The sequence below is a fragment of the Lissotriton vulgaris genome, chromosome 1_1 (genome assembly GCF_964263255.1).
Source record: "Lissotriton vulgaris chromosome 1_1, aLisVul1.2, whole genome shotgun sequence".
Taxonomy (NCBI): Eukaryota; Metazoa; Chordata; class Amphibia; order Caudata; family Salamandridae; genus Lissotriton; species Lissotriton vulgaris.
The window spans coordinates 510,759,933-510,779,684 of NC_141685.1; the positions used below are offsets into that span (position 1 = coordinate 510,759,933).

The 19,752-nt window shown below is 43.7% G+C and overlaps 1 protein-coding gene across 1 annotated transcript in view; it reads left to right on the forward strand.

Annotated features, from left to right (window-relative positions):
• MSH4 (mutS homolog 4) overlaps nt 1-19,752 on the forward strand; it is a 1,592,310-nt gene that overhangs the window by 883,594 nt on the left and 688,964 nt on the right. Inside the window, exon 15 of the mRNA XM_086925563.1 lies at nt 2,443-2,567. Coding sequence (XP_086781689.1) covers nt 2,443-2,567 — 125 coding nt within the window. The remainder of the gene's footprint in view (nt 1-2,442; nt 2,568-19,752) is intronic.

Below are 19,752 nucleotides of genomic sequence, written 5' to 3' on the forward strand. Positions count from 1 at the left end.
TAGTCAAGCATGCGAGGCAACTGGCCAATACCTTTCCCAGGATTATGTATTCTTAGTTAAGTAGTGACAGAGCGAAAGTCTATAGGATCACATCCCTGAAGGAACAAAACGACGAGAGTAGCTGTCCTAGTAGACATGGGGGGGGGGCGCTGTCGCAGTGACCGGTTCATTGTATAATGTCAAGAATTGTGGTGCCAGCTGTTGCCTATAGGTCACATAGAACTCTGCTGGGAGTCCCTCCGTTACTGAGATCTTGTTTTTAGCAAGCAGGTCAATTGCTGCTGTAATTTCTTTAGCTCTAAGACGCGCCCACAGGTCACTCCACTGTGTCGTCCTCTGTGTGGGCAGATAAATGTTTAATTAGCACATATGAAGCTGCAGATCCAGCCCCAGTTCTCTGAGGTTGAGAATAAAGTGAAGCATAACATGAGGCAAATTTAGAATTAATCACCTGTTAAGTCGTCTGCCATGGCAAAAGGAGCATTTTCTTTTTGAAAATAAAAAATGAGCCACCTTGGTACTAGGCTCCATTGTGTTGACATAGCTGTGCACTAAACGTAAAGAAACATTGACAGGAACGTCTGGGAGAGCAGCTCCTGGCCATACTTTAGAAATGACCACCAGCTTGGCGGGGGAAACAGTCGAAACACCGCAGCCTCAGCCACGTGTGTTCCGACATCGCAAGCATAACCACACTTGCCTTAACCACGCATATGCGTGCTTAAGGAGGTGTGTAGTCTAGTTGCTGCTGAGCAGAAGCAGGAAGACCTTGTCAGGAAGAGAGCTAAGGTAAAGTAAGTGGGGCTAGGTAGTTTTCAGGACTAGTGGGTCAGGGTAGTGTTCAGGGCTGGGGGGGGTCGGGTAGTTTTTAGGACTAGGGGGGACAGGGTAGTTTTCAGGGCTGGAGGGTTAGGGGGTTCGGGGGTAGTTTGCAGGGCCGGGGATGGTTGGGTAGTTTTTTAGGGCTGGGGAGGGTCAGGGTAGTTTTTTTAATTAGGGGTTAGGGTTTTAGGTCTAAGGGCAGTAGAAGGGTTAGGGATTGTTTTAGGGACAGCGTGGGGGGTGGGAGGGGATCGAGTAGTGTTTGTTAGGGGACAGGGTTTAAGGCCTCATGCAGGGGAGGGGAATGAGTAGTCAGGTTAGTTTTTAGGGCTCAGGGGAGGAAGGGGTCGGTTTTAGGGCCTCGGGGAGGGAGTCGGGGTAGTTTTTTAGAATAGGGGTTTGGGTTTTAGGCCTAAAGGCAGTGGAAGGGGCTGGGGTAGTTTTAGGGACAGCACTGTGGGGTGGGAGGGGGTTGGGTAGGGTTTTTGTTAAGGGTTAGGGACAGTGTGAGGGTTAGAAGGGGGTCTGGGTATTTGAACCTCAGGACAGGGGAATGTTAGAGTTTGTATCTTAGGGCGGGTTGTAGGGGTGTCACAACCTTAGCCACACATACCCCTTTACCATTCATGCCTTTACCACAAATTTGCGTGGTAAAAAAATGTGTGGTTAAGACGCATTCGTGGTTCAGGCTACATGGCAGAGGCCCGGGTGGTTTAGCCATGCGTGCCTCCATCATACAACCACATGCGGGTGATTTCTAAATTTGGTGGGTGGCACCTCCGTCAAGGGGATGTATGACATTACAACGCATGCTTTTACCACGCATGCCTTTACAACGCGGTTTTTCCAACGAAAACCTTTACAACGCATAGCGCTTTGGGGTGCTGGATAGTGAATAGTTTAATTTACTATTCCAACTCCAGTCCCTGTGGACACTAGGGAAGGTGTTGGATATTAAATTAAACTTATTCCCTATCCTAGAGCGCCCCCCAGCGCAATGCGTTGTAATGGTTTGCGTTGTAAAAGTTGCGTGGTAAAGGCACTGCGTGGTAAAAGTTGCGTTGTAAAGGATGTTTCCCCCGTGTACAGGTAAAAGTGATCCTCTAAATTTGTTCTATTGCTAAAAGCTATGCATCTGAGGAAGATCCTTGGTGGAGCAGATACTTTAACAAAGCGCTTTAGTACTGGTGTCTTCTTTAGTATCATAAATGTCTTATTTGTTGTAGGTTGATGTTTATGTCCTTCCACATCCTAAAAAGTAACCAGTTAAGCTTCTTTAGAGTGTTGTGTACTGAGATTGGGTTATAACAGATCCTGGAATTTTAGAAGTACATTTTTGTTTTTAAATTGTTTCACATGATCTCGAATCTCTCAGGTTCTCAGTAAGCTTTTGTAAAGCTTACTAACATAAAGTAAATACCTTTTTGAAGAAGCAATTTATGGTCAGTAATGATTCTTTTTTCAGGCAATCAGGTCTGAATTTGTATGTTATGATACACATCAGTTATGTCAGGGTACATTTTTAAGCCATATAAGCAGTACATTGAAATAAGCAAATAAAATACTAAATGTGTCTAAGTTAAAATAAATATAACTTTCCACGTAATTTTATGTTTGTAGGGTGGTGTGCAAACTACTTGGTGAGATATATGAACACATACATTGCCTCTATAAACTGTCTGACACAGTTTCAATGCTAGATATGCTGCTGTCATTTGCCCATGCGTGTACTCTTTCTGACTACGGTAAGTTCTTTTCCAAACATAGCAAAATGAGAGTATATTTTAAAGATGTCTTTTATTCTGTAATGAAGTAGAACCAACTGTCTCTATAACCCCCACTTTATTGATGACTAGCAGCCCGTCCCGACGTTGTCCAGGTATGAATTGCTACCGGCCAGTAGTATATTGTTTTGTAGGATTTCGTTTAGATAGCATTTCTTATCTGTGACAGGCCTGTGAAACGCTCCGATTCACAGTGCACTGCTGATGCACTTAAGAGTGCGCGTTCAGTAGTGTGTGAACTCGAGTTTCTCTACTTTATTTTTCCTTGCAATATTATATAGCGCGAACTCGACAACATGGCATGAGCACAATTTACATTACAGAAGAACACATTCATTTGTGATAGGCACGGGTAGACAAAGCGATTTGCCTGGAATCACAGGATGTTGAGCTGATGCCGAGATTCGAACGTAGCTCCCCAGCTCTAAAGTTCGCAATTCTAGAACTTGTGGCAGGAGGTGTGTCTAAAAGTGTATGTTGGTGCTGGCCATCAATGAGAGACACCTGTACATTTTTCAAATGGGTGGTTAAAAAACAAGAGTATGTTGCTGGAGATGTGGGCCGCCGTGCTACCAATGTACTTACCAGGGGAGGGTAAACACCCATTATTCTGCAACTTTCTTTCCGCATACCATCAGTCTGAATACTTTCATTACGAAAGTACCATGACTCCGCAAGGCCATTATAACGCATGGCATTACATTTTATATGCTTTTACCACGCATACATTTACAACGACATTCGTTGTAAATGCATGAATGGTAAAAGCATGGTTTTTTTTTAATGTTTGGATAAGGTAAGTATGGGTATAGGGGTATATGTTTTGGGGTACTGAGGTATATGTTTTGGGGTGTTTGGGTATTTTAAGGGTTCAGATATAGTTTTGGGTTATGGGGTACAGGGGTAGTTTTAGGGTTTAGGGATAGGTTTGGGTTTTGGGGTACAGGGTTATTTTTAGGGTTCAGGGCTAGATTTGGGTTTTAGGGTATAGGGGTATTTTAGGGTTCAGGGGTAGGTTTGGGTTTTGGGGTACAGGGGTATTTTAAGGGTTCAGGGCTAGGTTTGAGTTTTGGGGTACAGGGGTATTTTAGTGTTCAGGGCTAGGTTTGGATTTTGGGGTACAGGGGTATTTTTAGGGTTCAGGGGTAGGTTTGGGTTTTGAGGTACAGGGGTATTTATAGGGTTCAGGGCTAGGTTTGGGTTTTGGGGTACAGGGGTATTTTTAGGGTTCAGGGCTAGGTTTGGGTTTTGGGGAACAGGGGTATTTTAGGGTTCAGGGGTAGGTTTGGGTTTTGGGGTACAGGGTTATTTTTAGGGTTCAGGGCTAGGTTTGGGTTTTGGGGTACAGGGGTATTTTTAGGGTTCAGGGGTAGGTTTGGGTTTTGGGGTACAGGGGTATTTTAAGGATTCAGGGCTAGGTTTGGGTTTTGGGGTACAGGGGTATTTTAGGGTTCAGGGCTAGGTTTGGATTTTGGGGTACAGGGGTATTTTTAGGGTTCAGGGGTAGGTTTGGGTTTTGAGGTACAGGGGTATTTATAGGGTTCGGGGCTAGGTTTGGGTTTTGGGGTACAGGGGTATTTTTAGAGTTTAGGGATAGGTTTGGGTTTTAGGGTACAGGGTATATTTATACGGTTAAGATGGGTTCGTGTTTAAGGGTGTTGGGGTATTTTAAGGAGTAAGGGTGGGTTATGATTATGGGATGCAGGGGTATTTAAAGGGAGAAGGGTGGGATTAGCACACAATATGAGACATGGCATGAAGGTCGGAACGTACCACACGCCCCCAGCGTTTGTCACGCCCCCAGCACAGGCCCACAGCACAACGCAGACACGCCCACAAGGGACTACTTTGCTGGCACGGTTCTTTTACCTTTTAAATGTATATGGTGGTCATCTGCATAGTCTATGTGCTTTTGCTGCAACTGCCCTTTCCAACACTGTATTGGGCGTTGTGATTGGTGCTGTGGTTCCTGAGATTACCCGCCTCAAAGGTTTGGGCTCTCTCTTTATTATATTAGTATGGATGAAACTATTTTCAAACATGAAATGGAAGAGGCCAAAAGTTGCATTTATGTTGCCAAAGGCGAATGCGCATTCTCTTATTGTGCCATGCGTTTGTGGCGAGGTGCTTTCTATTCAAATCTATACTTCATTGACTTCTTTAAGGAACTTTTTACTTGAAACCAGGATTCTTGAAATACATATCCTGCCTTTATTTTGCATCCTGTTTGCACCAGAGAGCCCTGGAATGAATGGGTGTAGGCTTTTCAGAAGTTGCATCTAAGGGCCATATGAATCAAGGCCAAATGGGTTCGCAAACAAATTCCGGCGTTGGCGAACCCATTTTCGCAAAATGGCATGTATCAAACAATTTGGGTGCAAAATAGGGAATCACAAAATTTGCCATTCCTTATTTTGCGATTGCATTTAAGGAAACGCAAATTTTGCGATTCCTTAAATGCAATGTATCAAGGAAAAAAATAATTCAAAATGCCCTTAAGCAATCGCAAATTACCACCAACTTCTCTTTGGTGGTAAGTTGCGATTTGTTTTTAAAAAGCATTTTTTTGAAAATCCAATGGTGCCATGTGACACTCATACATGCCCCTAGGGCATGTATGTGCGCCATATGAATGGGAAATTATTCCTTAATTGCGATTAGCAATTTGCTAATCGCAATTAAGGAATTTTAAGGAATCGCTTCAAAATAGCGAATTTCTTCATACATACCATTTTGCGATTTCTAAATAGCGATTCCTTAAAAATCGCTATTAAGGAATCGCAAAAGGGTATGTTGATACATATGGCCCTAAGTGTCAGATCTCTATGAGGCATACCCTTATGTTTGTTGATAAGAAATTGATCCTAAAGCAGAATTACAAAAGACATTTTACAGAGCTATTTGCCAAAAACTATTGGTTTTTACAAAGTTTGCTCCAATTGCTTCATCCATCATTTAGGATGACAAAGTGCCAGATGTAGATCTTGGTAGATGAGCAATGGTGATGGATATCCTGTCCACCGAAATATAATTCCCACGGTATATAATGGGATTTAAATTTTGGTGGATGGGCTATCCCTCACCATTGTGACAGAGTACCCCATCTGGATAGATCTGAAACAGGCCCAAAGTCACAGATGCTGTGTGTTGATTTTTCAAGTGACAGCAAGCCATTCACAATACAGACGAGTCCACCAGAACAATTTCCAAAAACGTGTCAGCATGACCACATTTTTAGAATAGCATTGGTAAGAAAGTGAATTATTAATTGAGATGGGTGGAATTCCACCACAAGTAGTAGCGTCACTGACCTTTTAGGTCTAGTCATAGGTTTCAGTAATTTAAACTTGTACTTAATCCCTGGTTGTTATGGCATGGAGCAGACAAGCTTAATTTAAAGAAAGTGTGTGAAGCTGAAGCAGATTAGCTGTGGTGGATAAGCTCGAAGTGGTAGAAAAATCTTTCTTCAGCCCAGCGAAATTGTGCCTTCAGCAGATTGACTCGATTGGTTAGTCCCGTCCTCCCGAGATCTGAAAGTCCAAACATTTTCTAAGTGTTAACTCTCCAAAGTTATTAAGAGAAGCCCAGTTAGACACAGCCAAGGGTTCCAGCACCTCAAAAACAGCACTTGGAGGTCAGGACTCACTAGCAGAGGCCACTGGCAGGGTTCCGTTCAATTCCAGTTGCTACTTGTCAGTAGGACACTTCAGGGAATAGGTCTATTGAAACTTGTTAGGTCCACATAGGCACCCAAGAAGTTAACTATCTGACCTGTGGAGTCCACTTCATTATCCGTGGTACAAGTGGGGGCAAGTCAAGCCCTTCAGGTCTTCTCACAGGTCTCATACAGCAGAATCACCCCTTCTTTTCTTCCGTAAGTCCAGAGAGTGTTTTGAGGGTATCTTGGGGTGCATAATTTATGGTCACCTGGATTCTCGTAACCAATGGGGTAAAAGTTCACAGAGGTAACCCTACCTAACTTATTTACTTTTTGCTTTGCCGCAAATAATCCTACAGTGTACCTTACTCCTAAAACCCAAAATGTGGAAACCCTTTCTTCCTTGTGCTGAGCCTGCGTGCCCAACCAGAGGTGTGGACAGGAAAATGAGGAGTCCCCTCTTCTGTGGCCACTCATAGCTGATTGTAGGGGTAGCTTCCCTCCCACTGGGTTTGGAGCTAGCCTGGCTGGGGGAACAAAGGATTTCTTTCCAAAATCTCACCTTACATTTACTAGTGAAAGGGCTGGCCCCATTAGAAGTTAAGGAAGCTTCTGGTTGCACCCTAACTGGTCTACCTACAAGGGGAAGAAAAACACCTCCCCACACCCAAGCCATTATCTCTGCTCTGGGAGCACATTACCTGCCTTATTAATGTCAAGCACTGACTAGGCAGACACTCGAGAGCTAGTGCAAATTAGTCTCCAAGAGTTTCAGGCAGGGAAAAGGTAACTTTCTAAAATGTATTTTCCTAAAGATTTAATAAAAGCAAATCTTCCTTTAGGCTGAATGTTTAACAAATATTAAAAATAGTGGTTGAATCTTTTTTCTAGTGGGTCCCAAGCCAGAGGCAGAATTATTATTTTAATCTCTATTCTAGCTTCCTCAGAGGACAGCCAGAACCTTTCACAGTGAAAACAACTTTTTGGCCCTAGCTAATGCAGGGACATGGGAATATCAAATTTTAACATCTCCCAATGTAAATACCATGCACCCTTCCTTGTTGTCTACATGCTGGGGACATTAATATTCAAAAGGCGGTTTTTGCCTGGGTTATGTTGACAGGTTTGACTGCAGTTTTAAATAGCGGCAGTCAGGATACTACGGTTGGCCGAAAGCCATGTTTCAAAGTCACGCTAGTAGATTACACAGTAAGCATTGCAGTACACAGGTGACATTTAACTTTCCATGCCATTGGTGTATTTTCTACACCATATACTATGGCTTTACATGAGAGTTAAATATGTCAATCAGGAGTAGTCATTTTCTATATTTTTTAGGGGTCACAGCACATACACTGGACAGCAGTGTGCCCCAGTGAGCAAAGTCTAAAACTCAGCAAATAAATTCAGCAAAAAACAGGAGTGACTCCCAAACGTGGGGGCAATAGTGTTTTGCACAGCACATCATCATATCAGTTAGCTATTGCAGGGATTATAATAAGACAACATGATGAATGTGCAGGTCAGCTGAGGTGGGAAAGCCACCAAAAATTGCTGTTAGTCCAATTGTCAACCTCTGCTTCCCACACCCCATTTAGAGATGGGGAGCCTCCTAGGTATCAGCTGGTCAAGCCTCATCTGGTCTCTGCCAGCTGGAACTCTTGACCTGGGGGGTCCATCAACTGAAGGGCCACCAATTTATGACAATTTCACCACCCGATTTAGGACTAGGCAACCGTCTCTGAATTTCTTTGCCTGCATCTACCCAAGAAAGGTACCCACACAGACATTTGCTCTACCTTTACTGCATCCTTCTCACTAACAGATTCCCCAAAGTCATAGGGATCTGGCAGGTTCAAGTTTTTTAAGAGATTTACAGGACCAAATGCGTACTGTACTGGGAAGTATGTTACACAACCGCATCCTGTGCCAATCCACTTCTCTCAAAAGCAGTACTTGGCACTGATCTCTGCATCACATCTTTGGAGCTACCTGGGCCCATATTTCAAATAGGGCGCACTATCCCTGTTTTCAACACAGCGCACCTTTAAATTGGTGTGCTGAGTGAAAATAGGGACAGTATACTCTATTACTATCAATGCAATGGCCCCAGGCCAGGTGAAAACTTGCGGCTGCCATGAGGACTGTGCATTAGTGAAATACCAAACAGCTGCTTGACTAAACGCTCCATCTTTTACTGTACAGGTGACATCCACCTGCACTTCAAAGGGACACAGATCTCCCTGTATGCAGGTGTAGTGAGTGACTTATACTGCCTGCAGGCGAATGCTTGTTGGTTCATGGGACATTTTCCCCTCCATCCAGAGGGCCGCCCTCAGAGGTTCTGGGACTATGCACCACATTTTGTGGTGCTCAATTAGTGTATCTCCTGGTGGGCTCTTTGCCTGTGTACGCTTTTAAGGTAGTGCTGGCACACTATTTGTGTTACTGAAGGGGCCTCACATCCATCTGTGGCACCATCTGTAGCACTACAATAATAATAATAATCTACATTTGTAAAGCGCACAATCACCCGTTAGGGTCTCTAGGCGCTGGGGGCCATCTGGAAGATTAAGCAAGCTATTGCCCAGTGACATAATGCTGGGCTAATCTGCCACCGATCGAACCGTAATCCCCAGATTCCGAAGTCAGTCACCCTAGCCGCGGTGCCACACCTCTTCTACAGTGTCCCAGGGGTGCGAAAAACAGGCACACATTTATCTATTTATTTTGAAAGTTTTATGTAGCGCGAACATGGCCACCGAAGGTATTACAGCGCTTTACAGTTTATACATCAAGAAGGGTACAAGCAAATAAAACAGAACCAGCAGAGCAAAAAATGTAGTTTTATAAAGTTCCACATTCTCGCGAACCAGGCAGCTGGGCCGCAAAACAACGGCAAATTCCCAATATCAAATGGAGTAGCCAGACTGAGGCAGAAATGTATTAATCAGGAACCCTTTGACTTCTTTATTTAACTGTATCCGAGCTTCATATGGAAGCCAGTTCAGGGCCAGCAAGTCCGGAGAAATATGGTTGTATTTTTTAGTGCCAGTTATGAGCCTAGCAGCAGAATTGAGGGAAACGCTAAGAGGAGCCGTCTTCACTCTGGGCAAGCCGCAAAGCGTTGCGCGACCATAGTCCAGCTTTGAGATCACTAATGCTTCCACTGCAACCTTTAGTTCATGAGCAGGGAGATAGGGTTTGAGTTTCCTTAGGATGCTGAGTTGGAAGTTCGCTCCTTTGGTGAGGGTACTGATGTACTTCTGCATGTTTAAACTTTTGTCTAACATGATACCCAGGAAATATTCCGAATCTACGAGGTGAGGTCTACAGTTAAGAGCAGTAATCTGATTCAACCATTGTTCCATGACCGGAGATTGCTTGTGGGGTGCAAATAGGAGGAATTCCATTTTGAGAGCATTTAGCTTCAGGTGATTACGTGTCAGGCAGTTATGTGTTTCCAGAAGGACGGAGTTGAGGGACTGAATGTCATTGGGGAAGATGATCTTCAGGTATAGCTGGGTATCATCCGCATACATGTGATAGTGAATGCTGGATGATTTCAGAATTTCTGAAAGAGGCTCCATGAACAGGTTAAAGAGTGTGGGAGAAAGCGCTGAACCCTGGGGAACCCCCAGAGTGACCGGTGTAGGATGGGACATGGATTGGTTCACCTTGAAGCTTTGGGATCTGTTATGAAGAAATGAAGAGAACCAGTTTAGTACAGGCCCAGACAGCCCCATCCTGTGTCATAGGAAATCAAGTAGGTTATCGTGTTTGACAGTATCGAATGCTGACAAAAGGTCAAGAAGGATCCGTAGGCACGACTCATTATGGTCCAACATTCTTAGCGCATCATCGACAATGTGCCTTAGCGCAGACTCTGTACTAAGGGTCGGACAGAAAACCAGATTGGCATTGGTCCAGGAGTTGGAAATGGTTGATGTGGTTACAGAGTTGGGCGAGCACACATTTCTCCAGGAGCTTTGCCAAGGTGGGGATGTTGGAGATTGGGTGAAAATTATAAAGATCCGTGGGATCAGCAGATGGTTTCTTTAGAATCGGGGTAACTTGACCCGATTTTTGGCAATCGGGAATAGCACCTTGTCGAAGTGATGCATTGACAGTCATAGTCCAAAGTGTTAGTAATGAGGTTCTAACTTCTGGGAAAAGGTTCGATGGCACGGGGTTGTTGTAGTGATTGGAAGGTTTCAAAGTTGACAGCATTTTGCCTATAGTGCATTCATCCAAGGTTTGGAAAATACTCCAGGGTGCGCTGTTTTTGGGGAGGTAGGGCTGCGCAGGCTCAGTGATAACCAATTCTGGGGAAAGGAGGGTGTTCAGTGGACTGATCGACAGGTGATCAAGGGCAGAGCATAATTTAGTTTCATTCTTAATAGTCTTATCCATGAAGAAGTCAGCAAATTCTTCGCAGTTCGGCAGTGTCCTTTGATCCAGTGGCAAGAGATTAGGATGACTGTTAGCTTGGGACTTATTATTGATAGTGATGGCATTGATGGCGACCTTACTAATTGTGTCCTTGTTAACTGAACTGCTGTCAAAGGCAAAGGGAGACCTGCAGAGGTTTGCGAAGGTGGAGGTGGCTGGGCTTTGTGACAGCATTTTTTGTCAAGGAAAAAGGTGTAGAGAAAGATGACAAAGAAAGTGCTCCTTCATGTGCCTTAGAATGCCTATCCACCTTCTTGTACAATTTCCTAGAGCCTTTACTCTGCTGTTCTGCCCAGGTTAATAGTGCCTCTCTCTTCAGCTGATGCCCATTGTTTGAGGCCTTACATTCTTCCCAGCAGCTGTTCTATGACTGCTTACATGCACCAGAGTGAGAGGATTTACATCACTGGCCATAGCCATTTTCTGCAGACACCTCAGAAGTCACCCGATCTTACTGTACACTGCCTTGTGTCTTGGGTAAAGGTAGTACATACAGTCCCTGGGGGGCTGGGGGGGTCGTCCATGTATAGACTCTTTTTCCTTTAAGAGTTCAGGCTCCAAAGATTGCTTTCTTAGGAAAATCTTCCATTGCACTGCAAAAAGACACTTTCCTCTGGATAAAAATAAATCTAAAGGCAGCAAACTTAAAGAGAAGATGTTATTAGAGATGGAGAAATTTCCAGGGAACTAGAACAATTTACTTGTGAAGCAGAAGACAGAACATAAGACGCCTTTTCTCATGCTGTGTTGGAGAAATCTGAGGTATAATGCCCTCTGGGTGGAGTGGAATGCAGCCTTATTCTTATTGACTGAAGCTGAGGACATTTTACTGATGTCGTTGGTTTGCCAAGGCCTTCTGTTATGGTCTTGTGACTGGGAGGCATTAAAAGATTGTGGATTCAGTCTTCTAGAGGGATGTGGTGTGGGTTGGAATTTTGGGATTCAAACAGGGAAGGAGTTGAGGTAGCTGCTTGTTTGTTGGAGCTAATATATTAAAGCTGGATTTGATACTTAACTGTGTCTAGGTGTCTTCTGTGGACCACTACACCCTTGTTGACAATGAGGAGTCAACTGGACAACACCTGCTGCTGTTCACAGATGTATGTTCTTCACTTCCACGGCCAGCAGGAGATCACACATTAGTCTTATCCTCCCAGAGACAGTCTGCAACAATGCTTAAATTACCTCATTGGACGTCGTTCATGCATAGTTATTCAGGAAATGCTTTTTATTTTATTTTATGTTACATTCTGGTTGCCTATTCAAGGATTCAAGGGTCTCGTGACCAATGCCTCTAAGGAGCTTGTGAGCATTACCGTGGATGTCATTAAGGGGTCACTAGGCGTTGCAGATGCGACCCCTAGCTTGCTCCTTGCTACCCCAAGCACTGCCTTTGCAACCACTGGCCTCAGAGGGAGAAAGATCTGTCCCAAGAACAAAAGGGTCTCTTGCATTAACATAGTCAGGCTCTAACTTTGTTTTCAGCTCATTTTTATGACACTAATAGTGAGTAATAGTGTATTATTTACTATTTGTGTAATAAAAGTGGATCAGCAAGATCTGGATCACTGTCATCTGAGGTAAAAACAAATGGCTTTAAATGTATGTTGTGTGCGTTCATGTGGGTGGAAGTGAGTTTGTGCAAGAGAGCGTGTATATGTGTGAGCATGTATGTTTGCATGCAAGATCGTGGATTTGTGTGTGTCAAAATGAGTGAGTAAGTATAAGTCAGTCAGAGAGAGTGCAAATGAGTGATTCAGGGTAAGAGAGAGTGCAAGACACAGTGAATATGAATGAGTGCAACTGAGTGCTAATAAGAGAATGAGTGTGAATAACTGAATGTAAGTCAACCTGTGTTGTTATGCTTTCAAATCCGCTGTTGGACCTGGCATGCTTGTTGGCATGTAAAAACACCCTTGACAAAATGTTGGCACTGGCATACTGGAGACAATAGTTGCACATGGGATACCCTTAGTAAAATGCTAGTGCTGGCATACTGTAGGTACATTTTGGCACGGGCACCCATGAAAAAAAAGCTAGTGCTGGCCTACTGGAGGACATCCTTGGCATAGGTAGCACCTGTGACAAATTACTGGTGAGGGCACATTGGAGGAAATACTTGACATATGGGAAGATAACTGTGGTAAATGTCATGAGTCCATCCATGACAAAATGTGGTCCATGACATACTGGACATAACCTTTGACATTAGAGACATCCATAGTGCAAAGAGAAGCAGTATTAGGAACATTTTCGCACTGACATATTGTATGTAATGTTTGGGCAAAAGAATCCTCAATAGCAACATGCTGATCCTAGCAATGGAGGTCATTTTTGACATAAGGGGCCACCCATAGGACATTTTTAAAACATAATTGGGTAAACTCATTGGGACTGTCAGATTTCGTCACCCTTTCATGCCATGAAAGGACTTGAATATTTAGTGAGTTTTTTTTCCGAGCCTCTGGCTGTTCTCTCCTAGAAGAACATAGAATGTTTCTTCTGCAATATCAGACCAGGTATCATTGGCGTGGGTCTCCCTTCCAATTTTTGCTTTTGTCTCCTCTGTGTTTGTTGGTGTTAGACGCTCTGGGCACTGTGCCACTGCCGTTCGGTGCTACAGCCCGAATGCTTCCTATTGTAAATTGACCCAAGGGACATGATAAGAAAACCGAGTTTAGTATGCCTGAGCTCAGAATATTAGAGTGCTTCTTGTGGTGAAGATTATTTTTGTGTTCTGTGTTTGAAAGTGCCACTTATGAAAGGTGGGTGTTTTCCTGCCTAAGCCTTCCAGTGGGCTCTGATGTTATGTGTATTAGCTGTCTGGTTTTGGAGGGACGGGGCAGGCTGAGCCCAACCTAGATTGAACAGAGAGATCTGCAATTGGAGTATGTTGGGTGACCCTTTGATCTGAGCAGGGCTGTGGCTGGCAAGGTGAATGTGGCTCCACCTCCCACTGTGCGTCTGATGGCAGATCACCTCTTCCTGAAAGGCATGATGCAGCTTTGTAAACAAAGTGCTCAAGGACTAAACCAAACTGGTTCTTGCTAGGTTCCGGGGTTTGTGACTTTTGATAACGAAGACTTTTTGGGGTATAAGTATCTGTGCTGAAACCCCTACCGGGTGTTTTAATTCGAGATGTCAAGATGAACCTCTGTCTGGGTAACTGGAGGGAAAGGACTTTGAAACTTTTATCCATCTTGCTGAAGCTACTACCCAAGGGCCTAATTTGAGCTTGCCTCCTGCTGAAGTCTCAGGGACATTAGACTTCACCCATCAGCCGGATGGATTCCTATTTGAGGGGAATTCTACTCGCAGGTGAGGCCTCTGTTGAGAATTCCAGAGCCTCTGGTTCTATTGTGGGGAACGCGGGCTGAAAGTCATCGTATCGCTATTGTGGGCCGCTTCAGCTGAGGAGCTATGCCGCTGAGTGCCCGCATTTGCCTGACTTACCAAAGTCATCACTATCGCTATTGTGGCCCGCCGCAGCTGAGGAGCTGCTGCAGCTGAAGGCCCGCATTTGCCTGTGTTACCAAAGTCATCATTATTGCTCAGGTGCTGTGCCGCTGAGTGTCCGCATTTGCCGTCCTATAAGAATCATCGCTATCACTATTGTAGGCCGCTGCAGCTGAGGAGCTGTGCCGCTGAGTGCCCGCATTTGCCTGTGTTACCAAAGTAATCGCTATCGCTATTGTGGGCTGCCGCAGTTGAGAAGCTGTGCCGCTGAGTGCCCGCACTAGTCCCCACTTCGAGGATCTTGTTATCACCTGCGTGTGCCACCGGGTGCCCGCCTTTATGCCCCGTCTCAGGATTATCGCGAGTGCACGCCAAGGACCGCTACAACTGGGAGCTGTGGCTACTGCAAGTCCGCCTGTCATCACTGCGGCTTCCTTGTGAGGCTGGGTGCGTGTCCCTTTAAATCTCAGGTACATTGTGCATCACCGGGTCGCGTGGACCCCTGCCTCGAACTAAGTCCATTCCACATCCTTTTCGAGTGCCTTTATTGCTTTTGAAGTGAATTTGTAATTAGGTGCATTGTGGCTCCTTGATCGCTTTTAGCCTTGTGTTCAGTCTATATAAAGATAACTATTTTTCTATAGCTACTTGTGGTGTCCGTTTGTAGCGTCTCTCCTGTGTTATTATGTATGGTCATAAATGCTTCACACACTGCCTCTGAGATAGGCCTGTCTTCTCGTAGTACGTTACCACAGGGTTGAGCAGGGGTTATCAAAGGTTGTAGCCCCCTTACTCTGACTTAGGAAGTAGGATCCCTATTTGGACCTCGGCGCCAGCTGCTGCCAACTAGAGATCCCTATTTCTAACTTGCAATTGTTATGTAACTTCAGCAATGTTAATTATTGTGATATCAACCAGATTAGGGTCGTGTGACATCACTTCTTGGGACGATTTAGGGTCATAGGCCAAATGTTATCACTTCCTGTGACAACATTAAGGTCAAAGGGTATATGATGTTACTTCTCTTACCCCTGGAATTTTTGTAAATGGACGTCTATGACCTTTACCTATGACAAGCTGATTGATGCATCACTGGAACGCAGTAATGAGTCACGGGGGTATTCCACATCCTCCAATATATTTCTCTTCTCAGTGGAACAAAAACAGAAATGTCTGAGTTTCAAGCCTCAACAGTGTGGCGTAATTACATCCTTGGTGGAACTATTCCTAAAATGCTGTTTGCTCCCGGATACTGCAAGTCTGTTGTGTGAGATTTGGTAAATGTTTTCTTTGCAATGTTATTTCACTGTGATGCATGTTCAAGAAGAAGGAGTTTCCAGCTTGGGTCCATCCTGTAACTCATCTCCAGTGTCATTGCTCTATCTAGTGACATAAAATATAATGGTGCCATTGTAATATTAGCTGTAATTCTCACTTTCACTTGGCATTTGTCTTATTTTGAACACCAAGACTTCTGTCTCATTTTTCAATACAGGTACTGGTATTTCCTTTCTTTATATTATATTGTGCACATCAACAAGCAGATCGACGATAGCACACCTGGTTGCTATTTGCTTCACAGAGCATGTCATCAAAAAATCTGGTGGTATGCACACCATTTTCTAGTGATATAACTCTCAACTATGGATTTGTTTTCTTTTCTAATTTTATATATTGTAGCATCCTCCCCAGCCGGGGTACATGCAAATTATCATGCCACACATGGAGCTTGGTATCACAAGTCTTTTTCCTCAGCGTGTAACTTTTAACTGAACTTCTACACCATGAATTCTATTACCCACACCCACGCACTTACGTCACTGTTCTACTGAGTCCATCAGGAACCAAAAGGGTATAGTCATCTCTAACTCACAACACACTAAATCTTCCCCTTTGGTAAATAAAAATTACAAATTATACATATAAAAATTATAACCCTTCAGTAAGTCATTTTGGTGCTCAAATCAATCGCCCATATCTGGTCATGTGAGGCTGCGGAGATGCTGGAGAAGTGTTCATGATTGGTATCGGTGACAGGAAATTGGTGCAGTCATTGGGTTCTCTGGATTCTGAGATGGGCATATCTCACTACTGACACCTAGAGACAGTGAGAAGTGACCAAGTGCCCTTTACTAGTCACAACTCTCAGTGGGTCAGCATCAAAAAAAGCATCTGGCTTGCGTTTTTGTTTCTGCCTGACAATAACTTGGTCTCCAGTTTTCAACACAGTGTTCCAAGCACAGTGGCTTCTGTCTGCATGGGTCTTCATTTTGCATTTGTGAGACGAATCAGTGGTGTGAAGTATATCAATGTCAATAGATCTCTCAGTGGTCCATTGTGGCAATTTGGTTCCTAAGACTCTCCCAAATATTAAGGTGGCAGGGATTTTACCCATGGTAGAATGGTGAGTTGGCCTGTAAACATGAAGTGTAGACTGAAGAACTGATTTGAGTTAAAGCTTTACCTGCGCAGCCCGCTGGACGGCCTTCTTGAGGGTGCTCATAAACCTCTTGACAACACCATTCGCCTTTGGCCAAAGAGATGTGCTTTTCTGATGCTTGATGTTTAGATGAGTGAGAAAATCTTTGAATGCTCGTCTATTGAGAGGTGGGCAATTGTCAGATTTTAAAATTGATGGAACACTCCATGTTGCAAAAATTCTTTCCAATAGCTCAATGACTCTGTCATGGGTAGTTGATGACAAACCTTCCACAAGGGGAAATCAGGAACATTCATCAGCATTTACTAGTAGATGATGTCCATTGTCATGGGGTGCAAAGACATCAATTACAATCTTCTCCCAAGCATGCTTTGGAAGATCAGACATGCTTAATGGATGCAGAGTTGTTTTGGATGACAAGCAGTTGCACAAATGACATGCCCTTAGCTTTTTTTCAACTTTTTCATCAAGACAAGGGAAACAGACTCGGTCCTGTAGAGCTTTTTTCAAAACAACAACTCCTTGGTGTCCCTCATGGGCGAGTTCAAAAACTTGTTGTCTCAGACTCTCAGAATGACAATTGATGCCTTCAAGGGTGACTGAAAATTCTTCCTGCACATTTTTTAATTTCTGGTATTCAAGGTCATCATGAAGAGGTCGATTAAGGTTTTGCCACGATCAGTGTGTATTAATGTTTAAGTATATGAGTATAAGCAAAGCCCTGTTCTACAGATGTGGTAGCAGGGGTCCTGGATTTCACAATGAAGTTAACCATCAAGTGCCATGATTCTATATTGGCATACATGAGAAATAGCAGATTTTTTATCTTTCCCAGGATGATGCACAATTGTATAATCATACTCCTGCAATCGCAAATCCTACCTCTCAATGTGAAAGGGCATCTTGGCTTTAGAATCACCAAAAATGTTGAGCAATACTTGGTGGTTGTGTGGCAACTGAAATGATTTATATAAGGGTACACATGAAATTGCTCAGAAGCCCACACCACAGCGATGCTTTCTTTCAGGTTGTGAATAGGCACTTTCCGTCTATGACAAACTTCGACTTGTATAAGCCACAATGTGTCTCGGGGCATTGGGATGTCCAGTTTGCTGGGCAAGTTTGGCACCCAATGGCACTAGGCTTGCATCAACGACAACCTCCATCTGCAATTTCGGATCAAAGTATGCCATTTCAGTAGTGTTCTTTATTGCATGCTTGGTTTTCTTGAAGCTTTGTTCACATTCACATTGCCATCGAAATGGAACAATAGGGCACTTACACTGGAAAAGTCACATAAATACCTTGAACAGTAACTGGCCATACCAGTGAAGAATCGTAGCACAATTACATCTTGTGGCAGAGAAGTAGGTGACAAGGCTTGTATCCCATCAGAAAAGATAGGACCAAAGAACTTGAGTTGAATTTTTTGAAACTCACACTTTTCTGCATTTAAAGTGAGACCTGCATTGGCAAGTATATGACACAGTTGTGTAAGAACTTTATCATGTTCCTTTTGAGTAGCCCCAAAAATTAATATGTCATCACTCTAATTGAAAGCATTTGTGCCTGGCTGTATTATGCGATGAATGACATCCTGAAAGAGTTCTGCAGCTGAAGGCACTCCAAAACTAAGCCTTTTTATCTAAAGAAACCAACATGAGTCAAAAAGGTAGTAATGTACCTGCAGTTTTCTTCCAGTTCAAGTTGGTGATACCCTTTATTCAAATCAAGGAGGGAAAATGCTTTAGCTCTATTCAGCTGCGTAATCATGTTACAATGTGCGTACCTGGATGTCGTTCTCTTTCAATTTCCTTGTTCGCTTGGTACATATCAACTCAGATGTACATGGCTCCTCCACTATCCTTTTTTATCACTTCCACTATTGGTAATACCCATGGTGTTGGTCCAGTGGATCGCTCAATGATGTTGTGCTTTAAAAGTGTCTCAAGTACTTTCTCAACAGCCTCTTGTAAATGAAATGCAATTCGACAATGTAATTGAGAACCATGACAGATTTCCTCATTTATGTAAAGTTGCACTTTTAATGGTCTTAAGTCTTCCTGGTCCATGAAACAAGGATAGAAACGGATTCACTACCTCATTTTAGTCATTGACACTGTAGTTTACAGAAATCAGCCCTATGTCAGCAGCAGTGCTGAAGCTGAGTAAACATGCACTCAATGAAGTGCCTGGCAATACATGAATTGGTGCTTGGACTTGTGTCTCTTTATGCTTCACAGTTTCTATAAATGAATCTTAATTTTGCAGTGGCGTCAAAGCAGCCCACGTATACACTTAGTTTTTCACCTGAGTTAAACGGGGCACTGGAGACAGTTAATTGTACTTTTCCACTGGCATAATGTTTATCGACGGTCCACTGTCTATGATAAAAGATATGGAAATCCTATTAACTTTCAGTGTGATCTTGGCACACTGTCCAAATTAATTTTACACTTTCACTTGCGACCTAGCTTCGACTGGCATTCTTCCATGCAAGAAGCTAATCCTACATGTGCAAGTCGTCCAGCTGTCAACATTGACATCGCACACCCATCTTCCTCACTGTCGCTTGACAATCAGAGTGGTTAACTTTTTGATGAGAAATATGGTGACACTCGACGTCAATCTGTTTCTACTTGCCTCAACTGATGTTGCCGCTTGGCCTTGTGGGCATGGTTAGAACGTCTCTGGAACTTTCTGCCATCCATTTTGTTTTCTCAACGTGGCACACTTGACATTTCCCTCGCTTTGCAAACCATTACAAAATGGATCTCTTTCCCGCATCCTTTGCATATCTGTTCATTAGCGGGACCTTTACATTCAGGTAGAAAGGAAAGTCACAGCAAACAAAACCACTTTTTTGATAGAGACATTCCTTTTTGGCCTTCTACCTTATATTTTGAATTTTCACACTCAGTGCTGATTCATTTTGGGCTGTTCCGGCCTACATATTAGCTTCTTAGCTGAGAGCTCTTTCTTCCGCTCTGGCAGCCATGAGTACTCGCTCAAAACTGAGTGTCGCTTTCAGCATTCGTCATCTGAAGGAATCAAATAGACAACCATCTAATACCCTGACACGCCTGACCTCTAAATTGTTGAACTCACTGAATTTGCGATTCTCGATGAGCGCATCAAGT